The 20909-nt window shown below is 51.4% G+C and overlaps 3 protein-coding genes across 3 annotated transcripts; 2 read left to right on the forward strand and 1 right to left on the reverse strand.

Moving 5' to 3' along the window:
* Positions 1-4540: 4540 nt before the first annotated feature.
* On the reverse strand, positions 4541-7594 carry COCSUDRAFT_62148 (hypothetical protein; the record flags this gene model as incomplete). Its single annotated transcript, XM_005649218.1, has 6 exons — positions 4541-4917; positions 5240-5414; positions 5778-6579; positions 6697-6866; positions 6958-7032; positions 7571-7594. The coding sequence occupies 6 exons, from the start codon at positions 7592-7594 to the stop codon at positions 4541-4543; spliced, it is 1623 nt and encodes a 540-aa protein (XP_005649275.1).
* Positions 7593-10293, forward strand: COCSUDRAFT_36052 (Qa-SNARE, SYP4/Tlg2p/Syntaxin 16-type; the record flags this gene model as incomplete). The annotated part of the gene is made up of 6 exons (XM_005649219.1): positions 7593-7603; positions 8909-8989; positions 9138-9471; positions 9582-9773; positions 9883-10047; positions 10141-10293. 6 exons carry the CDS (start codon positions 7593-7595, stop codon positions 10291-10293), a joined length of 936 nt encoding a protein of 311 aa, XP_005649276.1.
* A 7803-nt stretch (positions 10294-18096) lies between these two features.
* COCSUDRAFT_36053 (hypothetical protein) lies at positions 18097-20909 on the forward strand (the record flags this gene model as incomplete). Its single annotated transcript, XM_005649220.1, has 10 exons — positions 18097-18471; positions 18592-18690; positions 18784-18845; positions 18922-19013; positions 19109-19245; positions 19359-19419; positions 19607-19737; positions 19854-20047; positions 20318-20494; positions 20645-20909. 10 exons carry the CDS (start codon positions 18097-18099, stop codon positions 20907-20909), a joined length of 1593 nt encoding a protein of 530 aa, XP_005649277.1.

Raw genomic sequence — 20909 nt, forward strand, 5'->3', positions numbered from 1 at the left:
CCTGCAGCCCGAGGGGCAGCCGCACTGCTGCTCGCATGGGCAGGAAGATCCCTTGCTGGCCTGAGCTGCACACAGAGCATGTCCGCGCAGGTACGTATCCATCAAATTCAGACGACGGCAGGCATCTGCAGTCCCCACCTTTGCACCAGGTGGAGCTGCGTAGATTTCCGCTTGCTTCCATTGCGAGTCTCAAAGGCTGGCTTGATAGAAGGTTCATGCAATCGCTGTTCTGCACTCAGCGACAAAGAAGCCCATAGCAGATGAATGACGGCTGATCAGCAACTCTGCCCAAAGAAGTGGATTTCAGGATCGAGGAAACAGTAATTTTCATAAGGTCCAGAAAACCACCAATGCACGATCTTTGCGTGCCAGACACCTGGCACTGATGTACCACCTTCAGGCAGCTTTGCTGTACCGGAGCGAGTAGGCTTTTCTGCTACCAACCGCATACCTTGAGCGCCCCACATATTGACTGTCTGAGAGTCTTGTTGGGGATAGAAGAATTCATATTACATCGACCCAGCTGCGTCTACATAACACTACCGCAACAAGTCTGCATGCAGGGCCCTTGGGTCACTTAGCACACAGCGTGCAGATGACCTGTAGCTCTGCATGTAGCCCAGGCATCATTCAAATGCCACACAAAGAGGGTGATGAACGAGGTTTGGAGCGCTCCGAAATGTGGGAGGAAGTGGTAACTACTTGTTATGTTGCTGCTCACATGGAAGTGGAGACACAGAGACGCTTTGCAGCTGTATCAGAAGTGTTGGTGGGCCTAGAAAGATGGAGAGAGCTTTTTGCCGCTCAGTATACCATGCGCAGACAAGCACAAGCTGTGTACAACACGTTGACGCTCTTGCTAGCTTTCAATCTGTTCTTCTTCATTCGCTAGCGTAGTAAATACATTGGCAGGAGCGGCATAGGGTTCCCTGTGAGAAATATCACAAGACTTGCATGGTGGGAATGGGCGGAGGATATCTGTTGGGCATTGATTCCATTGAGTGCAAGGCAGGCGCAAAGTTAGATCAGGGAGACCTGAAAAGCATGTTGGGACGCTCACTGAGAGCATTGCAGCCATTCCAATTGTCATTGAGTAGTCGTTGAGATCATTGCATCGTAGCCTTACACAATGGATGGCCAGAAGCGCCAGCTAACATCATGTGGGAGGCGGCTAGATGCCATATCGTCCTCACATCTGGTACAGCTAGCGCATACTGATTGGCTGGCAGTGCAATGCCTTTGCCTGGGCAATGAAATTATATTACTTCAACAAACAATGTTCAATATCCATTTGCATGCATCGGGTGACAGATTTGCAGCAAACGTCACATATACAGAAAGCGAATAGCGCCAAACATTGTGACTTGTCCAGTGCAACCGCAGTAACAGGCTGATCTATGCTGATCCTCTAGAGTGGCGGCCACTATCTGCACCCAGTTCCCGCTGGTCCAATTGTAGCAGGCAAAATTGCTCCATTGCAAGAAACAGCCACTGAGAATGCAATCTCACCACCGGGCCGTCTTGGCGGCGTGGCGGCTGATATCAATGAATGCATTGGTGGGGCTTCGTGACTTGCATGTCTTATTTTCATGGGCTTGTCCCAGGGGGTTTTGGCTGATGCGAACGTTGCGCTTTGCCGCGGCCGCCGCCGTGCGGGTGATCCACCGGGTTCATCGCCATCTCACGCATCTGTGACGGCAAATAACACTAGATCAGGCAGGCTTTACCTCCAACAAGTGATTGTTCAGGTCATTGTGCCGTGCTAATTGTTAAAACAGCAGCCACGACACCACACCACAGCAATGTCTCTGCTGTACAGCTGCCTGGCTGCCTGCTGATTCTGATCATCTATCATTCCTCAGGCTAATCCGCACTTAAAAATATATTAGCCACTGATGGCTCAGGTGAAGGACTTGACCAGCGACACTTTTAGAAATAGTATAGGTATACTGGCACCGGCCTGTGGCGTGGCATGCGCGCCAAAGCAGGCCCTACCCCTCAAGCCTAAACATAAGGGTCAAATAGTGGGACCTTCTTCAAGCTCCCCGTGTCTCGAAATTCCCCAGATTCCCTTTTTTTCCATGTAAGAATCTTGTGCAAGCACGTGCCAGCACATGTGCACATGATGTCGGTTTCAGCTCTGAATCGAGGGCTGAAGTCTGGCACTGTGGCACTCTCTTGATTACAGCAAGACATATCATACCACCGTCTTCACAAAATACTCTGATTCAGCATCTGTCGTAAATGCTACTTGAACCTTGCAGCACCCATGCTAGTTCAGGGACGATGAAATTTATAGTGACTGGATTTAAAGAATTCTCGGGCGTGGAAGAAAATCCAACGGAATACATTGTCAATAATCTACAAGACTATCTCAGATCGAGAGGGAAACCCCTGCCAGGTGAATATCTTACCTGTGCAGCCGATTCAGAAACAACGTGTGTGCAAGGTTGGTGATGTTGTTTCTTATAACATAGATATATTCTAGAATGTGTTTACAGGTGGTGCAGAAGCTGTGACGTTCACGGCTCTGAAGGTCGCTGGCAAAGAAGTCTCGGAATGGCTTGCACTAGCTGCAAAAACTGCATCCGAGAGCACGCCGGATGATGCAGAGATCATATGGGTGAGTACAGATAATTCGGAAATCCAGTGCTAACAGCTCTGAGATACCTTGCCATTCCATCAGGGTGGGGTATACCTTCAATCATAGGTGTAGGTTCACACTGCTGAAAGTTGCCTGAAGCAACTAAGCCTTGCAGGTCCATTTTGGAGTTGATGTCCGTGCCAAAGATTTCAAGCTGGAGGTGATCCTCACAAGTGTCCCGCAGCATATGTGATCTAAAGTCAAATCTCCTACACACTCCTGAATTTGCTCTCCCCTTGTGTGAGTTTGCTTTGCTTGCTCTCAGGTGAGGGCCAAGAATGAAGCAAGCTTCAGGTGTCCTGACCAGGATGGGTGGCAGCCAAAGCATGAGGCAATCGATCCTGAAGAAGACATAAGTTCTTACCAGTACACAGATTTGCCCATCAAGGCCATTGCAGGTAGGTGCGTGCTCATGTTGGAGCCGTCTTTATCGTGCCATTTCACCCTGACCTTGTCCTCCTCATAGTTCCACTTTCAGATTTTCTCAGCTGTAGGGTCACTAGTTTGCTTTTGCCCGCAGCATCACTAGGACAGGAGGCCAGCCTATCTCAGGACTGTGGGCGATTTGTCTGCAACTACACCTTGTACTGCTCTCTTCGCCAGTGTTCTCAGCATTCAAAGGGGCGCCCAAGCAGATGGCATTCCCTCTTTGTGCATGTGCCCCCTTTCTCTCTCATAACTCCCGACAAGCAGATCCGATTTGCGGCGAATCTGCTGGATGTGATTGCTGCCACAATGACACGACAGCAGAGCATACTAATCAGGCCTCAGACAGAACTGCTGTAGGCTTATGCTTAGTATCACAGACTGAAGTACTGGGAACTTCAACAGCATTGCCATGAGCATGAATGGAGGAGAGGAAGTGCCCAAAACTCATGAAAGCTAAAGGATAGCAGTACTGGTGTCAGCACCTCTGTATTCTTCAAAATAGGGTCGCCACAATCTTTGGATTGTGATCTGATTTGTAGCATAGCCACACTTGATTTGCAACGGGGATTTGTGCAAATCCCATATATTGGATGAGCCATTGCCAAGGGCAGACACTGTGCTCGCATGGTCTTTCTTTAGTCTATTATAAGTACCTCCCGCCCTCCACTGAGTGGCACTGACCTCGCTTTCTGTCTTAAGGGGGCGCGTGGTGCAGTGAAAGGTCTACGGTAGATCTGACAGTACTCGCAAGAGCACTCATAAATTGACTTATAGTGTTCTGCTGGTTGGCACAGATGACATGAAGTTCAAGCCAATTCAAGCCAGTCGTGATTGTGGTCAAGTGACAGCGGCAAGAAGTGCTCTCCGGCACAGCTGCCATCCCTTTTCCCTTCGCCTTGACACTCAGCTGGCTTTGTTGGCATCCTCCAATAAGATGACTTTGTTTTATCGCCATTTAAAGATCAGCTTGTATTGTTCTTGTTGGAAAGGCCAATAAAGAAGGTATGACACAATATATTAGTACCTTGATGGTAAAATTTTCAAATCTAAGCTCTAAACGACGGTGTGCATGTTAGCAGCTGCAAGTCAATCTAATTATTGTCACCATGCAGATGACTTGCATCCTTGCATGGTTTTTCCTGCTGTGATGACGTCACGCACGAGATTTAGAGGCATCAATCTCTCAGAGGCTGCAAAAGGAACTCCTCCAATGGATTCTGCTGCCATGCTGACGGAAACAAAACCCAATTCTTTCCAAATATCCCATTACAAGACTCACGGTGATGAGGGCACACAACACTTCAAGGCATCAATCTGCGTGGAAGGGACTTCCTTGATGAAATCCGTGGTGATAATCACAAACCTTTGCAAAATCCAATGCGCTCACAGTCAGCAGGATGATCGTGCGCAGCTCTCGCGTTCTGATCTCACTCATCAGGGGGCATTTGCTTGTCCCACAGGGGCAGATCAACTTGGTGACATGACACCATCCAAATTGGGCAGCGTGGAAGTGACTGCAGTCCACCACTCCTCATCGTTGGCCTTGTCTGCGCCATTCTCCAGGCCAGGGACATGGGCCTTGGCTTCACTGGAAACAGTCGAATCCCTGGGAGCTGCATGCGCAACTTCGGCGGCGGCTTCCTCCTTCACAGCAGCTGCACCATTTGGTGGTGAGGGGGGTGGAGGTGGGGCAGCCTGCACCTCATCACTGCTGCTCTGCAGCTGCTTGCTGGTGGCCCCCGGGTCATCTGGAGGCAGTGGGGGTGCACCAGATGCGGCGCTCGGAAACTCCTGGGGTGGCAGGAATGGTGGAATAGGCGGCGGGCGCGGTCCAGGATTAACACCTGTATGCCAAGCAGCTGCAGTTGACCCACAAACGCTGCCGGATTCCAAGAATTTTGTCCAGCTCTAGATGCCTGCAGGTACAGCAGTGCCTGGTCTGTGCGCTGTTGGCAAGTACAGCAGGTCAGCATGTTTGATGTATGTCCTGACTCTCAAAACAAGACTGAGCGCCCCTATGACCGAGCCAGGCCTGTCTTTGCATCCTTCCTACCAGGCTTCTCATGTTAGGCAGGTCAAGCTTGCCTCTTAGGGTCCAGTGCTTCACAATCATCACAGGCTAGGGGAACAACTCGGGGGGAAAAGATGTTGTCAAGGGGGCCGTACTAGCAGTAGGATGCTGGCCAGCGCTGTGTGCGCCAGCCCAGACAATCTGGGGATGGGGTGCGGCTGGAGGGGCAGGTGGCGGCACAGGCAGCGGCGGCTGAGGGAAGAATGGGTGCACAGGCGGCTGTGGAGGCCCCATCACAAGGCGAGGAGGAGACCCGGGCGGTGGGCGCGGCTGCAATCAGGAGCACTAGTGTCAAGACTGGGCGGTGCGTAACATGCATGAGTGCCTTCCATTAGCACCTTGAACAACCCTTTGCTTGTAAGTAGCCACCGCATGATCAAGGGGTCTTTAGCCAAAATTACCCGACATCGAAGTAATAAGGAATGCGGCATAAATTCAGGCTGGGCTAGATCTAGGCTGCCAGATTTGCTTGGCAGATTGGGATTGCTCTTAATACATGCAGAAGTGAAGGGCTCGTGGATTGAAAAAGAAATCAGAGCCAAAGGGGGCCTGACAGGTTGCGATCACAATGAAGAATGAAATGCCTTGGTGGACATCACATCGAGGGGAGCCAGTAAGCGGGTAGGCACTTACCCCGGGGATTGCCAGGGGAGGTCCAGGGGTGGGCACTGGCTGGGGTGGTGGAGGCGCGTGGCTGGGCAGTCCTGGCACGATGGAGCCTGGAGAGGGCTGCAGAGCAGACGCGGCTGGCAGGCCTGCCCACCCACCAGAGGGCGGCTGGGGCGGGGGAGGCGGCAGCGGCGGCAGGCCGGCACTTGCAGCACTGTTGGCATGTGCGCTGGCCAGATTCTGCTGGGACTCTGCAATCTCGTTGTTCGCCGCGAACTTGGCTGCGATCTCTTGCACGCGCCTCACGGCGTCCTCCACATCCACCTTCACTGCAGGCTGACTGGACGCCGCGGCCGGATTTCCAGCTGCTGGCCCGCTAGGATCACCTGCGCCGCCCGGTGCGGCAGCCGTCTTGGTCTTCTGCTTAGGCGGCAGCGCGTTCGCCTCGAACTTGGCTGTTATGTCGCGCACGCGCCGCAGCGCGTCCTCCATGTCAACAGCCTGACCGGAAGCCGCAGCCGCTTTCTTGAGAGCCGGCCCGCTGGAGGAGAGATGACCAGAGACGCTGCCAGGTGCTGCAAAGCTGAGCTGCTGTTGGGGCATTGATGTTGGCGGCTGGATCGGGGGCCGGAATTTGGTCGGACGAGGAGGCGCGGCTGCAGGTGTTGTCTGGCTGCTGCTGGCGTGCTGTGGCCCTGCTGATGGCGGCGCATGTGGCGGCGGTTGGGGAGCGGGCGGGACAGGTTTGCCCCAGCGGGACGTTCGAGCTTTTTTTGCGGAGGGCTCCGGTCCGGGTGGGCCAGGCAAAACGGGAGAGCTGGGCATCCTGTATGTCAGAGATGGGTCATGCATGAAGTCATCGTGCAAGGCTGCCTGTGGCTGAATCTAGATTGCGGAGACTGCTGGTACAGTGAGCCACCCACTGTGCAAGCTCACAACTCACCCAGAAAATGGTGCAGCATCAAGCGGAGGCGGGAAGGTGTCGTCTTCCAAAGTGCTTCCAAAGTCAATGCCCACATCAATGGTAGCTGGTGGCGCTAGAACCGTCGCCTGCTCTACTTTCCTTTTCTGGCTTCTTGAGGCAGCCTCAGCTCTGCCTTTCCTCAGGATCTCCTGTGCGTGCACATTGACACGTTACAATATTTTTGAGAATAAATCGCATTGTGCGGCGTTTAATCAGTCAAGATGGATGCTGTGGCAGCACCTCAAATTCCGAGATTGCTGCTGATGGGAAGGCAGCATCCCTCCGCCACGTCTGCAGCACCTTTTCAGCTTGCACCTGCAGTCAAAACCAGTCCCGACTGTAGTTGAACATCCAAGTCATAGTCATCCTGATGCCCATCATACATGTCCAACTCTAAAGGTGGTAACCACTTAGCATGTATTGGACTACTTGGGACTTCAAGGGGAGAATTCCGTACCAGGGCATCAGCAGGAGCCTCCGCAAGCAGCTTTGCAATGCTGGGTAGCAAGGGAAGGAAACGTTGTGCTGAACATCCACATACATGGGGTCAGAGCCTGCCAACATCATGGTGACAAGAAAAGCTGCTGTTGCAGTGAGAAAAGGCGCTCACTGTATTTGTCTTTGGAGCCCATCTGCGAGCGTGAACTTCTGCAGATGTTGGAGATTATGTAAAAAACAGTGATTCTGTCCTTCTTGCCCTTCGTCATAGCCCTTTTCAACAGTCCAACCACATGCTTGTACCCCTGTACGATCCACGTGTTGCTGTTAAGGCTGTCTTGTCCTCTGTAGCATCGAATAAATACAGTGCGAGATTCTGCATGTGTTAAATAACGATTCCAAGGCCATGGCTTACCCATATTTCTTCAGCGACCGCCATGGCGACGACGTCGTGAATCGACCCTTTGGTCCCCTTTTGGATGCCTTTGTCCAGCAACTTCACGAAATCTTCTTCACGATCCCACATAGCTTTTAAAATAAATTTTCTGATCTGTGAGGTTCACATCCTTGCCAACATGGCTGACGTCTGTATGGTCTAGACAGCCACGACCTGAAGAATTTAGACTTGTCCCGTGGTGAAAGCGCTGGCTATCCGATGCTTGAATATCTGAAAGAATTGATGCTCGAGCAGGAATGCACAAGATGAAGTGTAACAAAAGAAGAAAGGAAAAAAAATTACCACTGGCGATCGTTCTCGAACCAGGGACTTCTTATTCTCCAGGATCGCCACCATTGACTCCGTTTGAATCACAACCACAATTTACCCGGTGCTATTTTGAAATGCTCGGTCTCCTATATACATAATCAGATAGGTCATTTGTCCGAATACTGTGGCTTCTAAGGGAAGATGGCAATGGCAATGGCGATAAATCCGATCAATCTGCTTATTTTTCGACGAGTCTTGAGCCATGCCTTCTCGCTGCAATTTCTGGTTGATCAGACCTGCCTTGGCATTTTAAGTTAGTAACAAGCTGTATAGCAGCACAAGAGAACCTCCAGGTAGTGACATCAACAGCACCTCGACAAAATTTATGCCTCCCAAAGTTCGAGAAAAATTTACGGGTCAAGGACCTTGACTCAAGGACGTCCTGGCGCCAGATCGCTGGGACGTGCTGCAGGAGTGGCTATTCTGAATAGGCTATTCAGCAGCACCGTGTGACTGCCAAAGGTGTGTTGAAGATGACAAAACCACAGGCTGGGATGTGCTCCTGGCTACCACTGTCAATGCATGCATGCATGGCATTGACCCATTGAAAGTTCATTTGCGTTGCAGCACTGCCTATTCCGAATGAGTGCTGCAACGCAAGAGGCTTCTGAATATTCCTAATTTGGTCCCCCATGTGGCCACAGAAAACCTGGCAATATTAAATAGTTTTCAGTGCTGTATTGAAAAGGGTGTTTGACAGGGTCTTGCCATCGAAAGAGAAAGTCTTCCATCTGGATGTTCTGGGATCGGTGCATTGACATCTTTCGGCGGAACTTTAAGAGAAGTACTTTCTTGAAAAGCTGTGGGTGCCCATAATTTTAAATGCGGTTGACTCAACAAAAACCACAACATTGCAAGAATACACAAACGTTACGGTGCACAGAGGCTCCCTGTGGCCCTGTGTCAGTGTGAAACAGTCTGCAATACACTCTTTTGATACTTCTGCACCGGAAACGGTATGAACAGCGGAAGTGTTGGTGCAACAAGAAATAGGACCGACCTGTTTCTCAGGTATCGCAATCAGGCCAGGGGCGCAACAAGGGCACTAGGACAAGCATCAGACGACAGGTGGGATTCTGATAAGAGCATTTTGTGACTTCTGTCCAGTGATTAATATTCCACGATTTGTAGCTTCTGTTAATTGGAAGGTTCATCGTGAGGAATAGAGACAGAAGTGGCAGCATCCAGTTGAAAAATGCCGTTACATGTTGCGCAGTGGGACCCACCGCCTCTTGGAAGCAGCTCTTGCGAGCACCGTTGACAATGGAAGTGCAGCAGAGCTCGGCTCTGCAGGTGTCGCCTCTGCCCTGCCACCGCGCTATGTTGACTTCAAAGAGGCCATCCGCTCTGAGATGCTCAGCATCAAACAGAAGATGAACGACCTGCGAGCCTTGCATGGCAAAGCAGCTCTCACCACCTTTGATGACACCAACAGTCATGAAATAGACATCGAGGTGCTCACCCAAGAGATCACAAGACTTTTCCGCAAGGCAGAGGTCCGCCTGCAGCAATTTGGAGGTGGAGCGTGCACCAGTGAAGCAGATGAGAAGGTAAATATCACCTCACTGCAACCACATCATTCTGTGACCACTGCATGCACGACAAAAATGGCACTGCGACAGCGCTATCGCTGAACACATTTGCTTTGTTGCCCTCACAGGTGAAGCAGAACGTTCAAAGGACGCTGGCCATCGAGCTGCAGAAGCTGTCAGTGCAATTCCGGAAGCAGCAGAAGTCCTACCTCAACAAGTTGAGGAAAAATACTGCATCCTCCTCCAGCTTCTCTCTGCTGGATGAAGCGGGGACTTCTGGGCGAGATGAGGACTTTGACCCAGGCTTCTCAGAGATCCAGGTGACATTGCGCTTGCAGAGCCTGGTGCCTGTCACACATGACTAACCTTCTGGCGGTATTTTTTGTGGGGTTCCTCGCTGCAGTCCCACTAAAGGAGAGTCTTGCGCAGACGATGCGGGTGGACACGATGGATCTCTTTGCTCAGGAGCGCGATCGCGAAGTGCGGAACATACTGCAGTCGATCAATGACCTTGCGCAGATCATGAAGGACCTTTCTGTCCTTGTGATTGACCAAGGGACAATTGTGGACAGGATAGATTACAACATGGAGCAGGTGCGCGCATGCTTCAAGTGCTTTGCAGATGTTAAATTTTGTCACAGTGAGTGGTTGTGGGGTGTCGTGAGTCAGAATGCTGTGCCTTTGCAGGTTGCTGTGAAGGTGGATGAGGGTGTGAAGCAGTTGCTCAAGGCAGAAAAGTCGCAGAAGCAGAGCGGGATGGTCCTGTGTATAATGTTCCTCGTCTGTGCCGTTATACTCATGCTGGTAGTCTACATCTGCAAAATCATCCTCTTCCATTGAGTAGCAACCTTGACAAGACTGTCTCGTCAGAGGCGGCGAGCCTTCCAAGTAACGTGAAGGAATTGCTGAGCAAAGCAGTGAATGTGCAAACACTCCGCTGGAGGGTTGCACAGCTACAGAAGCTGCCTGTCAGGAACACCCTGAAGCACCTGATGCTCGAGGAACTGGTTTGAACAGGAACAGTACTGGGATTGCCTGGGGCAGCTGTCTAACTTTGAGACACTATGCGTTTGACTTGAGTAAGAAGAGTGGGAGAAGGAGTCAGGTACTTGGATTGAGAGCATGGGAGTCTGTGATGCGGCACCGGTGGGTCTCCTCAGCTGCTGCAGCCACTGAAGTCTTATCAGAATGGTGCCGCATGCCACTGGCATGCAGGCAGTGCGGCGTGCCATGCATGCATGCACGGTATGCAGAGCCCGGCATTTACCACTTGAGATCTCATGAGTGTTGGGAAGTCTTGACTTTCCTTTGTGCCACCACACCTTTCAATTCTGTAATAAAGCTGTTTGCGTGATCATGAGATTGGTCATATGGCAGGCACATGGTCCATTCACTAGGGCTTACAAGCTGTTTTCAGGCCAGCAAGTTTTTTTATCTGTGCATTCTTCAGCTGTTTCAGACTGAGTGCTTTCAAACCCTGGTGAGTTGATCTGAAGTTTTCTTGCACTTCTGTGCACTCTAGCAGAATTGCTGTATCTGGAGTCAGCTAGCTGGGAGCTGCAGGTACAGCTCGCGTTTGCATGGATCTGATGCAAAGGTTTCTACAGAGCATGTAAGCGAAAACCGTACTATCTGTCTCTACAACAAGGTGTCACGGTGCTGCTTGCAGCAGCAAATGAAGTGCTCTTCCTTGTCTACACATTGATGAGTACACGAGGCATCCCGATGTCCATAAGATGGCGCACAATAGTATCAACCTGCGTTGCATCATACAAGTTATTTCTGAGCTATCAGTAAGTTCTGACAACCTACTTGATCCCCTGATGTGAGTGGATTTCTGATCCCGATCAAAGTCGTCAACCTACCAGATAGTATGTCTCCGTTCTTCAACATGATCCTGAGGTTGTCCCTCCAATGCCGACATGATTTCCTGACGGAATCTCTCACATGTTAGATGGCCATCTTGCAATATATTACAGTTAAAGAGGGATTTTGCACGACCTTAGTTTCTGCTTTGCTGAATGTCGAAAAAGTGAACTTGATGCCAGTATATCTGCGTGCTGGATGATTTCAAAGAGGCGATCTATGGGCTTCCCTCCTACAAGTCCCGCCCGCGGAGGTGGGTCCTGAATGCATGCATGGATGAAATGATGAGGTTTTTCTGACTCGACAAGGCAACAAAGGACTCTCGTCCAGGTTATTGAACAGCAGCGTCTTCATTTGTTGGGCTGTCCTAGGGGCATCGATCTTGGCAGCATGCAGAACCCCAAGGCATCGCTCCTGCAGGTTTACGCAGGTCTAAGCTCTACGCGGCTCAAGAGTGCCGCGCCCAAATTTGTCATTTCTAAGGAGAAGTCCGATGGACAATGGCTTTGCACATGCACAATTTCTGCGTTAACCAGTGCTACTGGAAGCATCGGAGATTCTTGCTTCACTGGAGAAGCCGTTAGCAAAAAATTGGCTGCTCTAGCTGCTGCTGAAAAGGCCTGGAGAGCGGTGAAGGAATCAGGAGTTGCTGAAGTATTGGAGCCCCCAACTGAACTCAGCACTGTCGTGACTTCTGCCTTGGCAAGCAAGGTGCCAGTTGTGGGGCCATCATTCCTTTCTAATGAATCTGAATTTGTGCAGCAGCTGAGGGTCTTCCAAAGTGACTGCAGGTGCTGTACAAGGATGCATACCTTGAAGGCCATGTCTTGCTCGCCCAAGATTACAACCGTGGTTGCATCCCTGCCACCACTCTGTGCAATGCACGGTCTGTCATCAAGTACTTCAATGCGCGACAGCCCTCCTGTGCAGGCGACCTGCAAGCGATGGCCTATCACATCCGGTCCACACTGCTAGAAAGACTGCCTCATCTTGAGGGTGAGCTCTGTCACCGAGCAGCGGTCTTGTCATTATGTCCCTACACTGGCCACCAGTGTAGCACGGTGCTACCTTTGTCCATTGGGTACTTGGGTGATGAGAAACAAATGCATGTGATGCATGCACACCGCAGGCTCCGAGGTGCAAATTGCCCGCAAGGGACCCCCAACCCTCCTGATCCTCAAGGAGGCCTACACTGGACAGCCCAATGTCTCCAGCCCCTATGATGCCCTACAGGCCTCTGTCAGTTTGGGCGAGTCACGACTCTACAGTGCTGTCCTGCTCCCTGCTGATCCCAGGTGACGACTCAGCAGTCCTACGATTATTATTGCTGCTCATTGCTTTCAATGCTGTCTATGCCATTATTCAAGAGCTGGTGGACTGCATTGCCAACAGGTCAAGCATGCGAGAAATCGAAGTGCGAGGGGGTGGATATTACTGGAACGCCGTCATTTGTGCCTTGGGCGGGGACCCAGACACATCAGAGATGCTGTGCTGGGGCAAGGTCGGCCATGCGCTGCACAGAGTGATTCCTCATGGTCAAGAAACTGCAGACCCCGACAATGACAAGGAGCTGCAAGTAAATTCTCTCACACGCGTGTGCACAGAAAAAGCAGAGCATTTTGATGTCCTGACAAGGAGCAGTGCTCCTCACCAAGATCGTGGGCAGAGTGGCCTCCGGTGTCCTCTGGAAGGAAGGATTGTGTGGTGCTTTCAGGACATCTTGCACAAGCATCTTGGTGAGAGGGCTCCGAGGCAGAAGAAGCCTGCTCAGGAGGCCACGGCTGCAGCGGGCATGCTGCGTAACCAGATTGCAAAGGTGAGCTCATCAGCGTTTTACCAAGCGTACCGTGTTCAGAAAGCCTTGGAGGATCCTCTGTTTGACTAGGGAACCAAGGAAGGAAGGAAGGAAATTACACATCGACTCCAGCCGCCCAGGGCTGATTGGATGTTTTTTTCAGGCGCATGAGCAGGGACTTCCTGTGGGATCTGGCCTGCTGGCAGCTGCCGAAGCCGCTGAGATTGACAAGCTCCCTGTCATAGAAATCCGCAGCCCGATCCTTTACTCTCTACTTCCTCCACAGCAGGTGCTCATCACCCCTCACCAAGTTGGTATTTTCAATCTCTTGAAAGCATTTTCATGTGCCCTAAGGGAGGGAGCGTGTCCTGCAATAAGGATCGATCTGCTTGCAAGTATGCAGGGACAGGGCCAGGTGAATCTCCGGGCGAGCTTTCTTGCTGGCATAGTCGTGGTGGGTGATGCGCTGCTGTCCAAGATACGGCTGCGTCCAAATGAGTGAGGCTCCCTCCTAAACACCGATGGCCATCAGAGGTCATAGACTTCGTAATATTCCCCATCATGCATGTGCATGCTATGCAGTTTTCTGTGAGTCATGAATTTCTGTGAGCCAGAGTGGTGTGCGTAATATTGTGCAGCAAATTGAAGGGCACCAAACGCCACATTCTCACCCTGATCTGTGACACTGAACCACTTCTCCCTCAAATTCCAGGTGGGGACACCCGTCTCAGCGATGGGGCACTTTTGACCTCAGACTCTGTGAGGTGAGTCACTTCTGAGACTGATGAAAGTCAAGACTCCAAGACTTTGCAGCATCATCATGTGATGTTTGGGGAGTGCATTACTGGACAGGAGTGGATGGCGACATTGATGCCTTCAGCAAGATATGCGCTTGACAAGCACATGCCCCTCCTCAGCTGCTTGCCTGCCCAATATAGGTAAGGGATCTCCCTGGAGCTGTCAACAGCATTGTAATGTTGGGTGTGCACATGTGTTGACAGACACACCAGACTTTGCAAAATTGCTCCTATCCTAGGCACAGCTCTGTTTGCACTGCAATGCATTGATGATGTGTGCTTCATTGCGCATGCTCAGGTCGACCAGTGGGTGGTTTGGAGCTTCACCAGAGAAGTTACTCAAGAAAGTCTGCAGCCCCAGCCTGGTTGGCAACAATGATAGCTTCTTCTTCGTGTCCCAGGTGCCAATTTAATACTCATCCCATCCAAGGGCTCTTGCTTGCTTGGCCAATTGTAGAGCCTTAGTGGCTAGCTGTGTGTTGTGGATGCATAAGTGAGTGCTTTACCAGGATCAAAGTGGTATGTACTGTCTAGCCATTCCGACAAGAAAGTACGTGCACTGGCTAACTCAACTAGAGACATGTGGATTTGCAGGACTGTGATGCAGGGGATGCTGACAGCTTCACAACCACAGCCACTGTCAATGTGTTGGGCTGTGAGGAGCCAATCAGGTGAATATTTTCCCTTCCTGCTATCGTACTCAAATTCATTGGAGCCCTGAATTGAACATACGGTCTCAAAGTCTAACCTTGCCTATATGCCACGGCAGTGCCACCAGTGCGCCAGCTTCCAGCGAGGCGGTTGCCAGGCAGGACAGCGCTCTGGCGCTGCTCCGGAAGCTGGATGCCCACATCCGTGCTACAATGTTCCCACCCGGCTCTGTGCACCTGCGCGCCAACACACCTGCGCCTCCTCCCTGCCTGCCTCTGCTGCCTGCTCGACCTGATGCAGATGCTGCCCAGGTGCAGCTCCACATAAAATGCTTCTTGCCAGGAGTCGTTCTGCACCCTTGCCTTTACAGCAGTGCATGCAGCCGCTGGACCTCTCAAGCGCTGGCTTACATGCCTCGTTGTCTAGTACACATTTGGCTTGGTACGGGATACTACTGTTGAGAGCGCTCAGGAAGCAGTGGTGTGGACGCTGCAGTTTGGCATTGAAGTGGTGGAGAAAGGGGAGATGGATAAGGCCATCCCCAAGACCCCGGGCAGTCTCGCCACGATCAGCTACAAGCTGAGTGCTCCGTCTTTCTCCAATGGCGTGCTCGAGAAGAGCCAGAAGTGCTGCTTCCAATTTGGTTGTGGCGGTGTTGCTCCAGAGTTGGATGCCATGGTGGCAGAGCTGGGCTTGTATGGCAAAGCAACCTGCAGGGTGAGGACGCCATTCTACATGCGACATGACATGAAAATTTCCTCTTTCTCTTTATCTTCCTTTTCACCAATGTGCCCCCTCCTGCCTCCTGCTCGCCAGCCCAGCACATGAATTATGTTGGAGTAGCACATGTGGTAATTTGCAGATTTTACCCTTGCAGATTGTCCAAGGATGGTCTGCCCATTGAATGACATTACAGATATGGAGCCAGGCCCATATCCTGAGTGCTTGAGGATGTGGTGATGTGACAGGGGCTGTGGGGCCCTGGTCCCTGGGCAGAGGTCATTCTGGAGGTGGACCTGCTTGCCTGGAAGCAGCCGCCCCCTCAGGTGTGTGGGTCTCTCTTTCCATGCTTCGACCCTTTGCGTGCTCTCATGGTGAAAGAGCGATGGAACAGTCTCATTAATCACAGTCTTGAATACTTTGGTGGCTTCGTTCTCAGAGTCCCCCTCAAAAGCTCTTTGAGATTCCCGTGGCTCAGCAGCGCTATGCCTTTACCCTGGGCCTCATCAAGGAGCAGGGGGCTCGAACAGTCCTGGACATTGGCTGTGGGGAGGGGCGCCTTCTGGAGCACCTGCTGACACAGGTGCTGCACAATGTGTTTCTCTCCATTTTTCCTCGAAAACATGCGTCACATGAGTCCTGTGACAGAAGAGCCTGCAGTAGTCATCAATGATGACTCGTCAGAAATAAAGCAAGGCTCCAAAAGGCGTTCATGCATGCACGCAAGGAAGCTCCGGTGGAGAGCATCACAGGCTTGGACTGCTCTGCCGAGGCTGTGCGCAAGGCAGAGAAGAGAATCAGGAATGCATTGGGGAACGTTTTCCCTGATGAGCGCCTGAGAGAGGACAGCAGAGTGGAGGTTTGCCCGACTGGTGGCTTGGGCCGGGCAAAGGCTCAAGTCTCGCACGGAAACATCACCGACAAAGTCACAGACCCTGGTAGCTGCTCTCCCTTACCTGCTTGCCTTCATCGCAGATCATCTGCATAATTTTGAAATTGGGACCTTGCACCTTGTGTGCTTTGAACACTGCTTACTATGTAATTCTCTGGAATGCAGATTCTTGGGGTGAACTGCAGGACATTGACATGGCGATCATGATTGAGGTTATCGAGCATCTGGATCCGGATGTCCTAGAGTAAGACAATCTCTGTCATATCTTTTCAAGCCTTGCACATGCTGTGATGCATGCCCTTGACACCATATGCTTCAGACAAGTGGACAATGCCTCATTGTCAGCGCTTGTACAGAGGATGATGAGTCATGAATGTGCTTCAGGATGGTTGGACCGGCGGTCTTTCACAACCTGGCACCAAAGACGGTCATCATCAGCACACCCAATCGTGAGTACAATCTGGTGCTGCAGCGGATGGGTTGTCAGCTCCTGGGCAACGGCCTGCGCAACTCAGACCACCGCTTTGAATGGTAATTCCGTGGTGTGCTGCATCTTCGGAACCTTCTGAGCTCATGAGCTAAAACAGACATACGCCCAGTTGTTGACCTCACAGTTTGTCATCCAATGCTTTTACATGTTATGCATAGTATGACTTTCCGCATCCTAATCTCTATGTTACTGTGTGTGCATGCTATGGTTTTGCAGGACCCAAGAAGAATTCCAGAGGTGGAGCACCGACATGGCAAGCAAGTATGGCTACACTGCCGAGTTTACAGGTCTTGGCAACGCCATCCAGGAAGCCACAGCCCTTGCCAGCAGTGGAATGGTGGATGTAGGATGTGCGACTCAGGTGCATTCTGTTGGCTTGTGACCCTAAAGCGGTGCCAGTGTAGATCATCATGAGTCATTGCTTCCAGGGACTTGATTGATCGACTCACTCCACCGCAGATGTTGAACATTCGAGAGACTTCTGATAGAGGAGAGCAAGGCATCTGTAATCCTTGTTTGCATGCATGCAGGTGGCACTTTTCAAAAAGGAGAGGCAGAGCGTGCAGGCCAGTTGAGGCTGAAGCATCTTGGCCTGATGGGTGCTACTGCTTTGAGTGCAAGACATCATGCATAACAGTGATTGAAAGCCACTTTGATCGACTAAGAGGAGATTGCTGGCTGACAGCTGCAACACAATACAGCATGTGCTGTTGTTCACGTTGAAAGATACTTTGCAAAACTTTTGGGACATCATGGGGCCCCCTGGGAAGTCACGGGGGACCTGGGATGTCACGGGGCTACCTGGGAAGTCACGGGGCCCCCTGGGATATCACGGGGCCCCTGTCTGCCCAAATGCGGGTCATGACCTTCATACGTATGCCTTGCAAGGATTCAACTGCAATATAACGTCATGCTAAGACAGGGAAGGCTGGAGAGTGATTATTGAGAGATTGCTGCAACGCACCTAGCCCTGAGGGCTGGACAAGCGTGTGATAATAATGATAATAATAATGATAACGTCATGCTGATGGACCTGTTCCCAGAAATGGGTGTTACACATTGCTGAAGTAAAATGGGTATTGCACACCAATAGCTGCAGCCACTTCAGGCGACGGAGCACACGTACATGCATGTTGCATTGTCACCTTTGCAGTGAGCCAAGCATGTCCATTGTCATCTGCAGTACAAAAGTGGCACTTCATGTGAGAAGGAAGGAAGGAAGATTACACATCATCCAGCCGCCTGTGAATGCAGGACATCCCACACCAGCTGGCTGCATGTTGTGTTGGGCAGCCCGCCTCCCCAGCGGGCAGCGATTCTGCCCAACTGGAGCGACAAGCCACATCGTTATTGTCTTTGTTGCAATCCCATGTGGCCCATATCGCCTGACTGTCCCCATATACAGATCCTAATTCGTTCAAGTCTAATGCAAATGAAGGCATCTGCAAAGAAATACGATCGCCAGCTTAGAATATGGGGTGCTCATGGCCAGACAGCCTTAGAGGCAGCTCGAGTGTGTGTCCTAGGAAGCGCTTGCACAGCAACAGAGACATTGAAAAATCTGGTCCTTGGCGGCATTGCTAGCTTCACAGTGATCGATGACGCCAAAGTTCAGGCTTCTGATCTCGGCAACAATTTTCTGCTGGAAGCCTCAGCCCTGGGGCAGAACCGAGCAGCTGCTGCGACAGAACTTCTACTAGAACTGAACGAAAACGTTGCAGGATCTTACGTAGAGGAATCCCCCGAACACCTGCTGGCCAGCAATCCTCGCTTCTTTGCTGATTTTCAGCTCATATTGGCAACGCAGGCAATACACTTCTCACATATGGCATCTGGCAAGCTATGCTACTAACGTTTTCTCTGGATGATGGGTTGAACTCATTGATCTCTGCTAAAGTTTGATAACCGTGCCATCTTGATCATGCAGATGACAGAGAGCATCCACATCAAGCTTGACCAAATCTGCCGGGATCTGCAAATACCATTGATCTGCATCAGGTCTTATGGCCTGGTGGGATACCTACGAGTGAGTCTCCCTGTCTTGTGTCACTATAGATTCAAGGCCCAGGTAGGCATGTCGATAAATGATGGATACTGATGTCTGATGACTGCTTCCCAGGCCAGCCTGCCAGAGCACACAGTCATCGAGTCAAAGCCAGAGAACAAATTGGAGGACCTGAGGTGCGAGGAACTCATAAGTGTAGCCCTCTGTCACCCAACGCACCGATCTGTGCTGTTACAGTCTCTATGCATGCAGGTTCAACAAGCCATGGCCAAAACTTGAGGAGTATGCAGCTTCCATGGATCTTGAGAACATTGACGACGTCACTCATCGACATGTCCCCTATGGTGAGCTATTCAGGCATGTCATGCTGCGGTTCAACATGCATGCGTGATGAGGCTGCATTTCAGAAGCAGAAACATGAAGACTGCATGTGATGCAGGTATTCTGCTTTTGAAGGCAGTGCAGCAATGGCAGAAACAGCATGGGAGTATTCTGCCTGCGTCAGGAAAGGAGAAAGCGGCATTTCGATCCATGCTCAAGTCATGGCAGAGGTGTATAGATGGGGTTCCTATCGAGGTGAGGTCACTCCGCATTCATAATGAAATCGTTAACATGATCAACATGGGCATCTGCAGGGCCTGTGGTGGTTGCTGACATCCTGGGTCAGAACCTTCTTCTTTGCGTTGCAGGCTGAAAACTTTGGAGAGGCTATCAGCAACGCTCACAAACTCTTTTATCCTCCGACCATACGTGAGTTTTCTCCGCCGAACTCTACTATGGTGCTAGGAGCTGCTTACGCTCTTTGGCTTTGCAACGAGCCCTTGTATGGCTTCCTTAAGCCATACTATCTAGCTGCCTCTGCCGACTTGTGCAGCTTCTGCTTGTGTGAATGATCTCTAGGGAATTGCCGCACATGACAAATATAAGTGGGTTGCAGCCCCTGAAGTGAAGCAGATACTGGAAGACGAGCGGACAAGCCTGACTGCGAGCTCTTCAGACTTCTGGATCCTGGCAGCGGCGTTGAAGCAATTCGTGTATGACGACAACGGTGGTGATCTACCGCTCGAGGTAATTGCAGCGAGATCTCTTTCATGTTTGGACCAGGAATGGGACCAGCTCTCTTTGGCGTGAGCAATATGTGGAATGCAGAGACGGAGCGCCTGAGCCGTTTCATGTGTTGCCAGGGCTCCATTCCAGACATGACATCCACAACGGACATGTACCTGCAGCTGCAGAGGCTGTACCGTGAGCAGGCTGACCTGGACATCAGCGCTGTTGAGAGGCACATGCATGTGCTGCTGAAAAACATCGGGCGCAGTCCTGCCTCCATCCCGCGTTCCTCTGTCTCAGCTTTTGTGAAGAATGCGCGCAACTTGAGGTGCTCTTCACAATCTGAGTCACACCCTCCTGTGTTTCAGGGCATTGCAATGTGAGATGGTGCCCATGTAGGCACTCCAATTATTCACTGATGACCTTCTAGTCTCTTCTGTGAGCTGATTGTTCGAGCTCTGAATTCATTCTTCCTGCAGCTCGATTTGAATCTTGACGCCCCACTTTCTTGGCGAGCACCTCCTCAATTATTGAGCGGACTAATGAGGATTTTGGCTCAGTGTTTGTTCTGCATCCTTAGAATCTTGTGCCTTGGCAGGGTTGTGCGATACCGCACCCTGGAGGAGGAGCTGCAGGCAGAGACAGTGCGAAGCGGGGCTCTGAGGCAGGCGCTGGCAGCCGAAGACACAGTAGCAAATGCATCGCTCTACCTGCTGCTGCGCGCGGTGGACCGTTTCCAAGGAACCTACCACCGCTTTCCTGGCACCTTTGATGGGTGCGCCTTTTCAAACGCAACATTCCTGTTGCAACATGGTATTTCTGTGCTGAAGGTGGCATGCAGGGACATTATGCCGTCCGATAAGTTGTTCTGAGTTGCTTATATGCGCTGCCTTTCTGATCATCCTCTATGGTGCTATGCATGCAGTGAGCTTGAAGAGGATGTGGCCCTTCTGAAGACAACAATGGCTTCGGTCGCGGCTGACTCTGGCGTGGGCACGGCCGCTGTGTCTGACGACCTGATTGAGGAGATGGTGCGATTTGGAGCTTCGGAGTTGCACGTTGTTGCTGCCATCATGGGCGGGATCGCTGCTCAGGAGATCATCAAGTTCATCACCCGGCAGTTTGTGCCTGTGGGAGGCACGCTGATATACAACGCCATGGCAAGCACAAGTTCTGTGCTCCGTGTCTGA

The sequence above is a fragment of the Coccomyxa subellipsoidea genome (genome assembly GCF_000258705.1).
Source record: "Coccomyxa subellipsoidea C-169, whole genome shotgun sequence".
Classification (NCBI taxonomy): Eukaryota; Viridiplantae; Chlorophyta; class Trebouxiophyceae; family Coccomyxaceae; genus Coccomyxa; species Coccomyxa subellipsoidea.